Raw genomic sequence first — 17,639 nt, forward strand, 5'->3', positions numbered from 1 at the left:
AAACACCAGGATCACACCATAGGAGGGTCAGTACACCAGGACCACGCAACAGGTGGGTCATTACACCAGCATCACACTACAGGTGGGACACTACACCAGGATCACACGACAGGTGGGTCAGTACACAGCATCAACCCACAGGTGGGTCAGTCAGCTAGGTGAGTACAGGTGGGCCAGTACACCAGGATCACACCACAGGTGAGTCAATACACCAGGATCACCTCACAGGTGGGTCACTACACCAGTATCACACCTCAGGTGGATCAATACACTACGCTCAAACCTCAGGTACGTCAGTACATCACGATCCCACCAAAAGTGGGTCAGTACACCAGGATCACACCACAGGTGTGTCAGTACACCAGGTTCACACCACAGGTTTGTCAATACACTAGGATCTCACCACAGGTGGGTCAATACCCCAGGATCACACCACAGGTAGGTCAGTATACCAGAATCACACCACATGTGGGTAAGTACTCCAGGATCACGCAACAGGTGAGTCATTACACCAGGAACACCCCAAACGTGAGTCAATACACTAGGATCACACCACAGTTGGGTCAACACACCATCATCAAAACACAGGTGGGTCAGTAGACTAGAATAATACCTCAGGAGTGTCAGTACACCAGGATCGCACTACAGGTGGGTCAGTATTACATGAATCACACCACAGGTTGGTCAGTACACCAGAATCACACCACAGGTGGGTCGGTACACTAGCATCACACAACATGTTGGTGAGTACACCAGGATCACGCCACAGCTGGGTCAGTACATCAGGATCACAACACAGGTGGGTCATTAGACCAGGATCACACTACAAGGTGGTCAGTAGACCAGGATCACACAAGAAGTGGGTCAGTACACTAGCATCACATCACAGGTGAGTCAGTACACCATGACCACACCACAGGTGGGTCAGTACACAAGGATCACACAACAGGTGGGTCAGTACACCATGACCACACCACAGGTGGGTCAGTACACTAACCTCAGAATACAAGTGGGTCAGTACACAAGGATCACACAACAGGTGGGTCAGTACACCAGAATCACACCACAGGTGGGTCAGTATACCACGATCACACAACAGGTGGGTCAGTACACCAGCATCACACCACAGATGGGTCAGTATACCAGCATAACACAACAGGTGGGTCAGTACACCACGATTACACCACAGATGGATCTGTACACCACGATCACACCACAGGTGGGTCAGTATACCACGATCACACCACAGGTGGATCAGTACACCACGATCACACCACAGGTGGGTCAGTACACCACGGTCACACCACAGGTGGGTCAGTATACCACGATCACACCACAGGTGGGTCAGTACACTGTAACGGCTGATTCTCTCCTCCCCCCCCCCCCTTTCGCTTATTTGTTAAGGGCCATGAGGTTGACCTGAGGGTGGTGTTGCTAGTTTGGTCCTCTCAGTGCCTATCCTCCCCCACTTTTCCCTCTCCATTCCCCACCGAATTCCCTCTCTTCCCCCTCTCACCGGTTCCCCCAACCCCCCCCATACAAGGCGGGTCAAATGTCCCTACCTTTTAACTTAGAGGAGATAGGTTTGAACATAATTTGTCAGTTCTGTAAACATTGCTCCGCTGTGCCCCACGCTGGGGTGGTCCAACTACAGAAGCGCCTCGTCCCCTTCGATTAGCTGGGGAGAGCTGACTCAGTCTTCGAGGATTTCATGTACCTTCAGGCAGATCATGGAAGGTGATTGACGGTAGATAAGTACCAAGTTATTTGCCCTGGAGAGCCAGACCTCATGCCTAGTTTTTAATGGTTGGCTGTATAATAAAAATAATGTGTGGAGCCCTGGGGCTGTATTAGATTGTGGGAGGAGCAATCCTTCCACTGGTAAGCTGGTGAAACAAAATTCGGGAGTGTATTCTGGTAGTGCTTGGGGCTGGGAACTCGGTCCAGCGTCACAGGGTCTGAGGGCATCCTTTGACATCTTAGCCGACGTGCAGTTTTTAAGTATTGTGCACTTGAGTATTCGTGTCCTCGGTAGATATTCAATGTGCCTCTTAGGGATAATAGGGATATATGTTCATTTGATTTCAATATATGTGTTAAATAAAATAAAGTTATAATTTGTTTTTGTTGTTTAATTATCTCTGTCCCATTTGTCATAAATTTTGAGCAGTTTTTACATGAAGTATATACATGTGTGGTATTTGGAAATCCCCCTGTTCTCCGCCATTTAATGGATATTTAATTTGCCCTTGGACCTAAATAAGCAAAGTATATTAAACAAACTAATTCCCAAGATTTATTACCGAAGTTCCTGTTGCCCGGGAGTTCATGAATACCGATCCCTTGCCTTCTTGGAGGATCAATGATAGACACATTCAGGTATGTTAGATCGGGAAGGTAGTGGCAGTGTCTAATGAGTTTTTAATTATTAGTTTCAAAAATTAATAATCCCTATTCTTTTTGTTTCCTCCTCATTTAATATTTCAGCTTGTACCCGCGGTAGCTCAGTGAGGTGTCATACTGAGCTGTAGCAGTGTTGAACTGGGGTATTGAGTGGAGAGGAAGGGTAGAGAGAAGAACGGGCCTTTACAACACCAGCATCATACCACAGGTGGGTCAGTACACCACCATCACACCACAGGTTGGTCAGTACACCAGCATCACACCACAGGTGGGTCAGTACACCACCATCACACCACAGGTGGGTCAGTACACCAGGATCACACCACAGGTTGGTCAGTACACCACGATCACACCACAGGTGGGTCAGTACACCAGCATCACACCACAGGTTGGTCAGTACACCAGGATCACACCACAGGTGGGTCAGTACACCACCATCACTCCACAGGTTGGTCAGTACACCACGATCACACCACAGGTGGGTCAGTACACCAGCATCACACCACAGGTTGGTCAGTACACCAGTATCACACTACAGGTGGGTCAGTACACCACGATGACACAACAGGTAGGTCAGTACAAGTCGATCACACCACAGGTGTGTCAGTACACCAGCATCACACCACAGGTGGGATCAGTACACCACGATCACACCACACGTGTGTCAGTACACCAGCATCACACCACAGGTGGATCAATACACTACGCTCAAACGTCAGGTACGTCAGTACATCACGATCACACCACAGGTGTGTCAGTACACCAGAATCACACCACAGGTTTTTCAATACACTAGGATCTCACCACAGGTGGGTCAATACACCAGGATCACACCACAGGTAGGTGAGTATACCAGGATCACACCACATGTGGGTAAGTACACCAGGATCACGCAACAGGTGGGTCAATACACCAGGATCACACCACAGGTAGGTCAGTATACCAGGATCACACCACGTGTGGGTAAGTACACCAGGATCACGCAACAGGTGGGTCATTACACCAGGATCACCCCAAACGTGAGTCAATACACTAGGATCACACCACAGTTGGGTCAACACACCATTATCAAAACGCAGGTGGGTCAGTAGACTAGAATCACACCTCAGGAGTGTCAGTACACCAGGATCGCACTACAGGTGGGTCAGTACACCAGGATCACACCACAGGTGGGTCAGTACACCAGGATCACACCACAGGTTGGTCAGTACACCAGGATCATGCCACAGCTGGGTCAGTACACCAGGATCACACCACAGGTGGTCAATACACTTGGATCACACCTCAGGTGGGTCAGTACACCAGGATTACATCAAAGGTGGGTCAGTACTCCAGAATCACACCACAGTTGTGTCAGTACACCACGATCATACCACAGGTGGGTCAGTACGCCAGCATTACACCACAGGTGGGTCACTTACACTATGATCACGCCTCAGGTGGGTCTATACACCAGGATCACACTACAGGTGGGTCAGTACACCAGTATCACACCACAGGTGGGTCAATACACCAGGATAACACCGTAGGAGGGTCAGTAAACCAGCATCACACCACAGGTGGGTCAATACACTAGAATCACACCTCAGGCTGGTCAATACACAAGGATCACACGAAACGTGGGTCAGTACTTCAGGTTCACATCACAAGTTGGTCAATACACTAGGATCACACCAGAGGAGGGTCAATACATCAGGATCAAACCACAGGTGGGTCAATACACCAGCATGACACCACAGGTGGGTCAAAACACCATCATCAAGACTCAGGTGGGTCAGAACACTTGGATCACACCAAAGGTGGGTCAGAACACTAGGATCACACCAAAGGTGGGTCAGTACACCAGGATCACAAAACAGGTGTGTGAGTACACCACGATCACGCCACAGGTGGTTCAGTACACAAGGATCACGCCTCCGGTGGGTCAGTACACCAGCATCAAACCACAGGTGGGTCGGTACACTAGGATCACACCACGGGGGGCTCAGTACACTAGGATCACACCACAGGTGGGTCAGTACGCCAGTATCACACCACAGGTAAGGCAAAACACCAGGATTACACCACAGGTGGTTCAGTACACAAGGATCACCCCTCAGGTGGGTCAGTACACCAGCATCAAACCACAGGTGGGTCAGTACACTAGGATCACACCACGGGGGAGGGGGGGGGTCATTACACCAGGATCACACCACAGGTGGGTCAATACACCAGGATCAAACCGCAGGTGGGTCAATACAACAGGATAACAGCACAGGTGGGTCAGTACTCCAGGAGCACGCCACATTTGGGTCAGTATACCAGGATCACACCACAGTTGGGTCAACACACTATCATCAAATCACAGGTGGGTCAGTACACTAGAATCACACCATAGTTGGGTCAGAACCCTAGCATCTCTCCACAGGTGGGTCAGTGTACCAGGATCACACCACAGGTGTGTCAGAACACCAGGATCCAACCCGTTCTCACACAAGACAGTACATATATGACTAGTGCTTAAAGTCAATATGTGGAATGTGATTTAGTACATATGTGATATATTCCCAGTTAACTTTTTTACCAAGGCTCAAACTCTTCCTCACGTACCAATTTACGTCTCACAGTACTCGTCCATCAACGTAGATAGCTGAATAGTCGTGATTGGTTCAATTATAACGAAAATTGTAGTTTTCAGGTCCCACATGGGTTGTGAAATTCACCTACTATTGTCCATGCTCTTATAATATTACAGATCAGCTACATCCTATTGAAGGCTCGTAGTTTTGTTTTGAGAAATATTAGTTGTTCTTAGTAAATTATAATAAGCACAATAAATTATTACATAGAATAAGTGCTTCACCAATCAATATTATATACTATAGTTTGTGCTTTAGAAATCTTTAAAGAATGTTTTGTAGGAACGCTAACAGAAAACGATGTTATGTTGGAATGTATATAGGGTAAACTACTGCAAACAGGATGGTATGGTGTGGATTATTGGAAACTATAGGATTAGGGTCCACTACCACCTGTTAGGTGGGTAAGGGGTCCAATAACACCCGCAGGATGAGTATGGGGGTCACATCCACCCACAGGAATGGTATGGGGATCACTTCCACCCACAGGAAGGGTATGGGATCCAATACCATCCACTGGATGTGTATTGCGTCCACTACCACCGACAGGATGGGTATGGGCTCACAACCACCCACAGGATAGGTATGGGGTCCAATACCACCCACAGGATGAGTATGGGGTCCACTATAACCCACAGGATGGGTATGGGGCTCCAACCACCCACAGAATAAGTATGGGGTACAATAACACCCACTGGATATGTATGGCATCCATTGCCCCCACAGGATGACTATAGGGTACAGTATCGCCCACAGGATTAGTATATAGGGTTCACTGCCGCCCACAGAGTCGGTATGGAGTCCACCGCCACCCACAGGGTCGGTATGGGGTCCACTACCGCCCACTGGGTCGCTATGAAGTCAACTACCGTCCACAGGGTCGGTAGGGGTCCACTACCGCCCACAGGGTCGGCAGGGGGTCCACTGCCACCCACTGGGTCGGTAGGGGGTCCACTGCCGCCCACAGGATCGATAGGGGGTCCACTGCCGCCCACAGGGTCGATATGGGGGGGGTCCACTACCGCCCACAGGATCGATAGGGGGTCCACTGCCGCCCACAGGGTCGGTAGGGGGTCCACTGCCGCCCACACGTTCGGTAGGGGTCCACTGCCGCCCACAGGGTCGGTAGGGGGTCCACTGCCGCCCACAGGATCGATAGGGGGTCCACTGCCGCCCACAGGGTCGATAGGGGGTCCCTTACCGCCCACAGGGTCTCTATGAAGTCAACTACCGCCCATAGTGTTTGTATAGTGTCCACTATCGCCCATAGTGTTATTATGGGGTCCACTACCCCTCATAGGGTCGGTATGGGGGTCCATTACTACCCACAGGGTGTGTCTGGGGTCTATTTTGGCAATACTGCTTTTCCAATCTCATTTGTTGTTCAATGTAAAATATTTGTTGCTCGACTTGCAACAATTTATATATATATATATATATAGTATAGTGCCTTTGCAATAATGTACCAATGTGTGTATTTTCATAACTCGTTTTAAATTGTTGAAAAATAAATAACTACATTGTGAATGCAAGTCAATGTTTACATGCTAAATCAGAGTTGCCAGATTCCGCTTAAAATAGCAAATTGTGCTTATTTTCAAAGCTTGAGAATTTAGCTTTAAAGTAGTTAAAAAACTACGAATTTCGCAATTTGCTATGTACTTTAGTGTACTATTTTAAAATAAGGTTGGTTTTTAAGCTGCAAGTCATATGAATCTCAAAAAAAGTATATTATTAACAATCTTATCTCCATAGTTCACTAGTTTCTGTAAATCAGATCTGGTAACTGTAGGCCAAGTACTGGTAGACTCAAGACACAATGTGTGTTGAAGCTATTCTCTTTGAAGAAGTCATCTCGACAGGATCTTCCAGCTCCAGCTATAAAACTTCACCAAACATGGATCTACCTAGTACATCAAATGGTAAGGAATTACTAAACTGTAGTAAACTGAATCTGACACTGTCATATATATATATATATATATATATATATGTATGTGTGTATGTATGTATGTATGTATGTATGTATGTATGTATGTATGTATGTATGTATGTATATATATATATATATATATATATGTTGTACCTAGTAGCCAGAACGTCGTACTCGGCTTACTATGCAAGGCCCGATTTGCATAATAAGCCAAGTTTTCCTGACAGTATATTTTCTCTAATTTGTTTTCTGATGAAATGATAAAGCTACCCATTTCATTATGTATGAGGTCAATTTTTTTTATTGGAGTTAAAATTAACGTAGATATATGGCCGAACCTAACCAACCCTACCTAACCTAACCTAACCTATATTTATAGGTTAGGTTAGGTTAGGTAGCCGAAAAAGTTAGGTTAGGTTAGCTTAGGTAGGTTAGGTAGTCGAAAAACAATTAATTCATAAAAACTTGGCTTATTAGGCAAATCGGGCCTTGCATAGTAGGCTGAGAAGTGCGTTCGGGCTACTAGGTACGACATATATATATATATATATATATATATATATATATATATATATATATATATATATATATATATATATATATATATATATATATATATATATATATATATATGAGGGGTACCACCTCTGGTGCAAGTGTAGGGACCCATAGCCTCGGAGAAGAAAATAAAGAGTACTCAGAGAAGACCTTGTGGATCCTCACTGAACACTTTCATATTTTCTTCTCCTACCACCCTTATTCTTTTGGTATGTGTGTATATTTATCTAACTTTATTTGAAAACGTCATTACACAAAAAAAGTTACAATATTGATTATATATATATATATATATATATATATATATATATATATATATATATATATATATATATATATATATGTCGTACCTAGTAGCCAGAACGCACTTCTCAGCCTACTATGCAAGGCCCGATTTGCCTAATGAGCCAAGTTTTCCTGAATTAATATATTTTCTCTAATTTTTTTCTTATGAAATGATAAAGCTACCCACTTCATTATGTATGAGGTCATTTTTTTTTTATTGGAGTTAAAATTAACGTAGATATATGACAGAACCTAACCAACCCTACCTAACCTAACCTAGCCTATCTTTATAGGTTAGGTTAGGTTAGGTAGCCGAAAAAGTTAGGTTAGGTTAGGTTAGGTAGGTTAGGTCGTCGAAAAACAATTAGTTCATGAAAACTTGGCGTATTAGGCAAATCGGGCCTTGCATAGTAGGCTGAGAAGTGCGTTCTGGCTATTAGGTACGACATATATATATATATATATATATATATATATATATATATATATATATATATATATATATATATATATATATATATATATATATATATATATATATATAATTTTTTTTTCTTCCAATAATATAGTATTCGCTTGAAATTAACAGCCTGGTCAATCAGGCTGTTGGATTCAACTCCTCTCAGTTTTGTTATACGAGTTACAGCATGGTTAATCACATCCAAAATTAAAGTTATTTCCAGATGCAGTCCTAAAATTTTTAACATTGCTCTCACTAGTGTTAATGTAGATTATTTCATAATTTAAATAATATATTTAATTACTGTAGTACATTTTAACAACAATTTAACTTATAATTTTTGCAGCATAGGTCATTTGAATATAAGTATTTTATTAGAAACTATTTCCTTCAGGTCTTCAGGGAAAATTCTTGAGGAGATGCACAAACTGCAAACAATGTGTGCATGTCCGAAGCAATGTTTGCAAGTTCTGCCAGTGTGACTTCCGAAACAGTAGAGAATTAATGAAGAAAGAAGAGGAAGCCCGTTTTCTACTTAAAGGCAAGAAGGCTTTAGAACGAAATACAGCAAGCCGGGTTCTACGAAGGATTGAAAATCAGGTATTGAAGTTTGTCTACATCTGTTGTATTCATTTGTATTCTTCTTATGCTGAACTTGCTTGATAAGGTATAGAATCAACATGAATAATGCTGTACAGTACTTACATACTATTTGTTTATTTATTTATATACAAGATAGCACACTGGGATTATGAGAGTACATAGAATTGATGTTTTTACATTCTTGTAAAGCCACTAGCACACATAGTGTTTTGGGCAGGTCCTTAATCTAACAGATAATTTTAAATAGGCAATTTAAAGCTTAAATGGAAAAAATTGGCTGGTACATTGTAAGAAAGTATCACAAAGATTACTATGTACATTAAAGTAAAATTTGAGGGTTATCAACATATAAATTGTAGCATAATTTGAGGAATATTTCAAGGTATAATATAGTAAGATATGCATTCAATATAACAATCATGATATAAGGTGATAGCAATGATTACAATGGAAAAGTTGTATGGTTTAGGCACATATATTCTGGCATTGGATTTCATAAGATACAGTGCGAGTTTAATACACTAGTTAGGAAACTATCAAGAAAAAATTTAGGTACTTTTTGGTTTTATTTTTTAAAATGGCAGAAGTTGGACAGTTTTTAAATTTGTTAGCAAGTTAGTTCCATAGACAAGGTCCCTTTATTTGCATAGAGTATTTACACAGAATAACTTTGACTCTGGGGATATCAAAGATATTTATTTCTGGTATTGTGATTCTATTATGGGTTCTATTGCACATGCCCAGCTATGCTTCAAACATTTATTTTGTTGCATTTTCCCAGATAGTGTTATTGTTTAAATATTATTTGCTTTTCAGCTAACATATCTGCGTGGCTGTGGGTATGAATCAATCGTTATCTATTACAAGAAAGGACCAGCACGACAAGAAGAGGACAAGAAGATCTTCACCACTAACTTCTTTTTGTGTAAGTAGTTCACATAATATATAAATATATCACCACCTATTATTTTCTCTCATATATATATATATATATACATATGTATATATATATATATATACATATGTATATATATATATATGTCGTACCTAATAGCCAGAACGCACTTCTCAGCCTACTATTCAAGGCCCGATTTGCCTAATAAGCCAAGTTTTCCTGAATTAATATATTTTTTCTAATTTTTTTCCTATGAAATGATAAAGCTACCCAATTCATTACGTATGAGGTCAATTTTTTTTATTGGAGTTAAAATTAACGTAGATATATGACCGAACCTAACCAACCCTACCTAACCTAACCTAACCTATCTCTATCGGTTAGGTTAGGTTAGGTAGCAGAAAAAGTTAGGTTAGGTTAGGTTAGGTAGGTTAGGTAGTCGAAAAAACATTAATTCATGAAAACTTGGCTTATTATGCAAATTGGGCCATGCATAGTTGGCTGAGAAGTGCGTTCTGGCTATTAGGTACGACATATATATATATATATATATATATATATATATATATATATATATATGTATATATATATATATATATATATATATATATATATATATATATATATATATATATATATATATATATATAATTTCAATTCAATCATCTCTGTCGTTGATGTATATGGCAAAAAGTGTGTGGCCCAATACAGCACTATGTCTTAACGTAATGGGTCCAAGGGCCCATAAGGTCTCGACAGCATTAAGGGCCCTTTAGCAAACCAGTGTGCTGGTGCCCCTATGACACCCATGACGTCTTTGTATCATTTCAAGTTTGTACATGTACTTCTTAAGATATGGGCACCATACAACTGCTGCATATTCTAGCTTTTGTCTAAAAAAATCATGAACAATTTATTTATTATTTATCCATGAATGCCAGAACTAAACCCTGTGGTACTCCACTCGTGACATTTCTCCAGTCCAATACATTGCCTCTGATTACTGCCCTCATTTTTCTATCAGTTTGAAATTTTTTAATCCATGTTAGAAGCTTACCTGTCACCCCTCCAATATGTTCTAGTTTCCAGAACAAACTCTTATGTGGAATTCTATTGAATGCCTCTTTTAGGTCCAGATAGATGCAGTCAACCCAACCATATCTTTCCTGTAAAATTTCTGCGGCTCGATCATAGTAACTGATTAAATTTGTTACACAGGATCTTCCATTTCAAAATTTTTTATTTTTTATTTTTATTTTTTATTCCAGCACGCACCAGGAAGCTTGATGCAGATAAACTTACATTAGGATCAGAAGGTGATAGCGATAATGCCCTGGAAAAAAATCCTGACGAGCTACAAGTGCAGCAGGTGCATAAAGTCCAAAAGGTACCGCAGGTGCAAGAAATTCAACAATTACAAAAAGTTCCGCAGGTGGAACATTTACAAAAAGTTCCGCCGGTGCAACAAGGGCTACCATTAGCAATCCTTCAGAAACAGCAAGAAGTACAAGTAGTAAAATTTGAACCACAGGGAACTACACCAGGAAAACAGTGTAGTAACAACGGAATGGGAATTTTAAAATACCTGAGGAAACAGGTAAAAAAGGACAAACAATAGAAATGGTTCCTTACACATTATTTGGTAGTTTATAGGTATTTTACTTATAATACTTTATATTATGTCTACAGTTTATAATTTAGTTTACAGTTAATTTACTTTTCAACTTCCATATCTTACATGAAGGATTTTTACTGTTTTTCATTTTTAAAACCTTATTAGTATCATTTATAGTTTAGTGTCAATTCACTTATAATACAATATATGGAATAATTTACTAAATTCATTTAACTATAATAAATTTAAATAAACATTTTTACCCCAGGATGAGTTTCAGTCACCCTACCCAAAAAATTAATGTTTCTTTATTACTAATCTTGTGAGAGGTAGCTTATTGTGCAGCCCATACTCATTCTGTGAGTGTTAGTTTATTGTGCACCCCATAGTCATCATGTCACCCAAGCCTGCTGCAGCTGCACCTGAGGGGTGGTGTAGGGAACCATTAGTGTACTATTATGATTTGAGAGAGAGAATGCTCTGTGGACAGAGCATCAATATGGCTTAAGGCATTGAGCTTTGCCTCAAGATGAAGCTTGGGCTGATCTCTGATTTGCTTCTTGGGAGTCTTCATTTACGTGCACCCCATACTCAACCACTTTGTAGTAATTAATTGTGCAACCCATACTCATCCTGTTACCAGTAGTTTGTGCAACCCATACTTATCCTGTGATCCCTATCCCTCTACTTCAAGTCCCTCAAGGGGCGCACGAATTCAGTTTGGCATACTGCATCCTGCCTTCCCATCCCTAGCTACTGACCCATCACAATATTTTATTTTATTTTATTTATATATATACAAGTAGGTACATTGGGGTTGTGAGAATACATTGAATAGTACAGTATTTACAATCTTGTAAAGCCACTAGTATGCGCAGCGTTTCAGGCAGGTCCTTAATCTAACAGATAATTTTAAGTAGGTAATTTCTATCAGAATTGATAAATGATAATAAATACATTGTTTACATACATACATTACAAATACATACATATAAGCTCAAAAGCTTCATTGAAGGTTGTAACAGAACCCATGAGCACCACACCAGAAAAAAATACAGTTTTGATATTCCAAGAATACGACTTAATCAAACTAGAAATGCTCTACAAATCAAGGGACCCAGAATGTGGAATGATCTTCCCAACCATGTTAAAGACTGTACCTCTCTCAACCAGTTTAAGATAAAAACTAAACACTACCTAATAAATTCACTAACCTACCTTACCCCTCTATTGTCAACCCATGTCTGTTATTTTTTTTTTTTTTTTAATCAACACTGTTTGTCAACCTATTGTATTTGTGCTGCTTTTTCAGTCATGTTCCCTCTTTTTTTTATCTTTATTTGTATTTGTTCTCAACACATTTTATTCTTTATGCTCAATTAGTATTAAGTTCTAGATATTAATGTTTTTCCTGCCCGAAACGCGTTGCGTAATAGTGGCTTTAGGCATTGTATGTACTAGCTCTATCTATATATCGATCCATTAATGTAACATTACTTGTATGTATGTACCTTACCTGAATAAACATATTTATTTATTTATTTATTTATTTATACAAGTTTAACTCTGGGGATATCAAAGAGATATTTATTTCTGGTGTGGTGATAATGGGTCCTATTACATCTGTCCAGGAAGAGTTTCAGAGCAGGATTTGCATTTAAGAACAGGGTTTTGTAAATGTAGTTGACACAAGAGAATTTATGGAGTGAGATTATGTTTAGCATGTTTAGGGAGTTAAACAAGGGGGCTGTGTGTTGTCTGAAAGCAGAATTTGATATTATTCTGATAGCAGATTTTTGCTGGGTGATGATGGACTTGAGGTGGTTTGCAGTGGTTTGCAGTGGTTGAACCCCATGCACAGATACCATAGTTGAGATAGGGATAGATTAGTGTATAATATAGAGAGATGAGAGCAGGGTTAGGTACATAATATCTGATTTTGGAGAGTATACCAACTGTTTTAGAGACTTTCTTAGTTATGTATTGTATGTGGGTACTGAAGTTGAGTCTCTTGTCTAAGAATAGACCAAGAAACTTTCCATCATTGTTATTGCTAATGTTTACATTGTCATCTGAAGCTGAATTGCATTTGTAGATTTGCTTCCAAATAAGATGTAGTAGGTCTTTTCTATGTTAAGTGTTAGTTTGTTGGTTGACATCCATAAGTGGACTTTTTTTAGTTCATTATTAACAACATTACAGTATTTAGTGTATGTGGGTTGGGGTTGGAGTAGATGAGTGTAGTATCACCAGCAAACAATATAGGTTTCAGAATGTTAAGAACATATACATCCTGCCTTCCCATCCCTAGCTACTGACCCATCACAATATACATCCTGCCTTCCCATCCCTAGCTACTGACCCATCACAATATACATGTAGTAGAGTGTTTTCTGTAGGCAATTTTCTAATTATACAATCATATGTTGCCCTCAGCTCTCCTATTTCATACATACTTTTTTTCTTTTGCAAGGGAGTAATTACTACATCTACATTACAATCCTCCCATGGTGGTGTAAATTTTCTCTTGGGCACAGCAATACACTCTGAAATAACATCATACTTAATAACATTAGAACATAAGGTATTCATATATGCTCTTTTCTTCATCATACACTGTTCAGTACTTCCCACCTTTTGAACTGAGAGGACCAATTCATTAGCTCCCCCACCTCTCATTAATCTAATGGCAGAAGCTACATTTATCTCTGCAATTCTATCCCCAATACTCTGCAGATTCAACTCCATCCTGATTTTCTCAATCATAGCATTTCTTGGGCATCCTAAGATAATTCTCATGGCTTCATTTTGTACCTGTGGGAGGTTGGTGCTGGGGTTACTGTGGGAGGTGTACTGTGTGAGGTTGGTGTTGGGGTTACCTGTAGGAGGTGTACTGTGGGAGGTTGGTGCTGGGGTTACCTGTGGGAGGTGTACTGTGGGAGGTTGGTGTTGTGTACTGTGGGAGGTTGGTGCTGGGGTTACCTGTGGGATGTGTACTGTGGGAGGTTGGTGTTGTGTACTGTGGGAGGTTGGTGTTGTGTACTGTGGGAGGTTGGTGCTGGGGTTACCTGTGGGAGGTGTACTGTGGGAGGTTGGTGTTGTGTACTGTGGGAGGTTGGTGCTGGGGTTACCTGTGGGAGGTGTACTGTGGGAGGTTGGTGTTGTGTACTGTGGGAGGTTGGTGTTGGGGTTACCTGTGGGAGGTGTACTGTGGGAGGTTGGTGCTGGGGTTACCTGTGGGATGTGTACTGTGGGAGGTTGGTGTTGTGTACTGTGGGAGGTTGGTGTTGGGGTTACTGTGGGAGGTTGGTGCTGGGGTTACTGTGGGAGGTGTACTGTGTGAGGTTGGTGTTGGGGTTACCTGTAGGAGGTGTACTGTGGGAGGTTGGTGTTGTGTACTGTGGGAGGTTGGTGTTGGGGTTACCTGTGGGAGGTGTACTGTGGGAGGTTGGTGCTGGGGTTACCTGTGGGATGTGTACTGTGGGAGGTTGGTGTTGTGTACTGTGGGAGGTTGGTGTTGGGGTTACTGTGGGAGGTTGGTGCTGGGGTTACCTGTGGGAGGTGTACTGTGGGAGGTTGGTGTTGGGGTTACCTGTGGGAGGTTGGTGTTGTGTACTGTGGGAGGTTGGTGTTGTGTACTGTGGGAGGTTGGTGCTGGGGTTACCTGTGGGATGTGTACTGTGGGAGGTTGGTGCTGGGGTTACCTGTGGGAGGTGTACTGTGGGAGGTTGGTGTTGTGTACTGTAGGAGGTTGGTGTTAGGGTATTCACCTAGTATATCTTGTTTCTGGGTGTACTAACCTAGTATATGTTGCGTGTGTGTGTGTATACTCACCTAGTCTCACCTAGAATATCTTGTGTGTAAGTTCTCAACTAGTACTCACCTAGTATACCTTGTATGTGTGTATTCACCTAGTATATCTTGTTTCTGGGTGTACTAACCTAGTATATGTTGCGTGTGTGTGTGTATACTCACCTAGTCTCACCTAGAATATCTTGTGTGTAAGTTCTCAACTAGTACTCACCTAGTATACCTTGTATGTGTGTATTCACCTAGTATATCTTGTTTCTGGGTGTACTAACCTAGTATATGTTGCGTGTGTGTGTGTATACTCACCTAGTCTCACCTAGAATATCTTGTGTGTAAGTTCTCAACTAGTACTCACCTAGTATACCTTGTATGTGTGTATTCACCTAGTATATCTTGTTTCTGGGTGTACTAACCTAGTATATGTTGCGTGTGTGTGTGTATACTCACCTAGTCTCACCTAGAATATCTTGTGTGTAAGTTCTCAACTAGTACTCACCTAGTATACCTTGTATGTGTGTATTCACCTAGTATATCTTGTTTCTGGGTGTACTAACTTAGTATATGTTGCGTGTGTGTGTATACTCACCTAGTCTCACCTAGAATATCTTGTGTGTAAGTACTCAACTAGTACTCACCTAGTATACCTTGTCAGACCTTGCCTATACCCTATACAGACCTAGTGTGTGTGTACGATCATATGTGGCATTCTTCCAAGAAAAGGAGTTAGAAATGAAACGGTATAATCAGATCCTTTTATACAACACATTGAGAAAGAATAAAGGTTAAGTGTGGTATCAGTAAGATTTACACACTAGTCCACACTTGCGTGGTGTACAATGTAAGTGGAGGCAGAGTTGGAGGGAGGGAAATGTAGTTGGTGGACCTGTGGTCAGGGTGGCTCCAGAGGTAGGGTGTCAAATTTCAGTGTTTATGGCAGGGTAAGGGAATGGTCGTCGTTGGTCTTGTGATTCAATATTTTCTTGTTGTCGCTAAGTTACACTTTTTCAGGTCTATATAGTACAATGGCCAGTCCTCATGTACCTAGTAATTATGTACCTTAAATTATGTACGTAAATTATGTAATTATGTTCATGTACCTAGTAGCTAGTAGTTATAGTGTCAGTTGGGGGTTAATGGGCCAGGCCGAGTGTGCCTGTGCCCCACAAATATCACCCTTATTGCTGACTAGTTGGTATAACGGCTTTTCCCAAACCTCTCTCTCGCCAGAATTATACTGACATGTGAATATCTTTGGCAGTTGATGAATCCTAAATATAAATAATAAATAAATAAATGTTTATTTAGGTAAGGTACATCCATACAAGAAATTTTTACAAAGATTGGTGGACTTATAGATAGATTCAAACATTGCATAACTGCATGGCATAACTGGCAATCCCCTCATAGTGTTCAAGTGAGAACTGGATAAGCACCTCCAAAGGATACCCAAGTATGCCAAGTATGCTGCCCTGAGGAACACCAATGTTGATGGGTAGGGTGGGAGAAATTGAATTATTCACAGAAACATACTGGAGCCTGTCAGTGAGGTACGTAGGATTTGAGGTATTGCAGGGAATACAAGACACTGATCACTGGTCTCCCATTTGGTCCTCATTGCTTTATCTTACTATTATTGAATGTCAATAACCGTATTATGCAATTTCAATTTCTTCTATTGCTTTCTTTATTATGCACCCCATACCCATCCCGTGGGCCGTGGTGTAAAGGATTACAGAGGCACATAATCGGTTCAGGACCGGAACCCTCTAGTTCGTTTAGCTAAGCAAATAACAATGTTTGACGCTAGTTACAAAATTATTAATGTTGTATACACATGTACACACACACTCATACATACATACATATATATATATATATATATATATATATATATATATATATATATATATATATATATATATATATATATATATATATATATATATATATATATATATAATTATACCAGTATAATCTAATAATATATACTGGTCTAATAAAATAATTATACCAGTTAATACTCTCACTCGTTGTGTTAGGATATGTTAGCTTGATAAAACTGACTGTTCATTGTTGAGAAATGTGTTAACAAACAATATATCTGACTTATCAAGACTGTAGCTTGCTTAGCAAGGAACTTTTTTTAAATTTGGGTTCAGTTTAACTACCGCTCAAGGGATGAGTAATTGGGGCATAATAAAGGAACTAAGCTGATAAAATGAAAGATGGGGGATCAGCCATTACACGTGTTAATGACTCTTGTATAGTTGTGTAGTTAAGGACATCAGGGTAAAGGGGTAATGGGCATTGTGGTTGATTGTTCTACCTGGGAATCCTCCACTGTTTTATATCTTATGTATGTATGTATGTACTAACCTAGTTGTGGTTGCAAGGGTTGAACTTTGGCTCTTTGGTCCCGCCACTTGAATACATACACTTGAATACATACACTTTCCATA

General features: G+C 40.8%; 1 protein-coding gene across 1 annotated transcript; it reads left to right on the forward strand.

The window, feature by feature from the left end:
* Positions 1 to 1,631: 1,631 nt before the first annotated feature.
* On the forward strand, positions 1,632 to 11,637 carry LOC138352081 (uncharacterized). Its single transcript, XM_069304301.1, has 5 exons — positions 1,632 to 2,611; positions 6,799 to 6,943; positions 8,652 to 8,857; positions 9,677 to 9,785; positions 11,024 to 11,637. The coding sequence occupies exons 2-5, from the start codon at positions 6,841 to 6,843 to the stop codon at positions 11,371 to 11,373; spliced, it is 768 nt and encodes a 255-aa protein (XP_069160402.1). The 5' UTR covers positions 1,632 to 2,611; positions 6,799 to 6,840; the 3' UTR covers positions 11,374 to 11,637.
* The last annotated feature ends 6,002 nt before the right edge of the window (positions 11,638 to 17,639 follow it).

The sequence above is a fragment of the Procambarus clarkii genome, chromosome 52 (assembly GCF_040958095.1).
Source record: "Procambarus clarkii isolate CNS0578487 chromosome 52, FALCON_Pclarkii_2.0, whole genome shotgun sequence".
Lineage (NCBI taxonomy): Eukaryota > Metazoa > Arthropoda > Malacostraca > Decapoda > Cambaridae > Procambarus > Procambarus clarkii.

What these genes read in the sequence shown, in the direction of transcription:
- LOC138352081 (XM_069304301.1), top strand. Translation starts at nt 6,841, where the DNA reads ATGTGTGTTGAAGCTATTCTCTTTGAAGAAGTCATCTCGACAGGATCT. An exon ending in TCTACCTAGTACATCAAATG is followed by an intron (nt 6,944 to 8,651) that starts GTAAGGAATTAC and finishes TATTTCCTTCAG; the next exon opens with GTCTTCAGGGAAAATTCTTG. An exon ending in CACCACTAACTTCTTTTTGT is followed by an intron (nt 9,786 to 11,023) that starts GTAAGTAGTTCA and finishes TTTTTATTCCAG; the next exon opens with CACGCACCAGGAAGCTTGAT.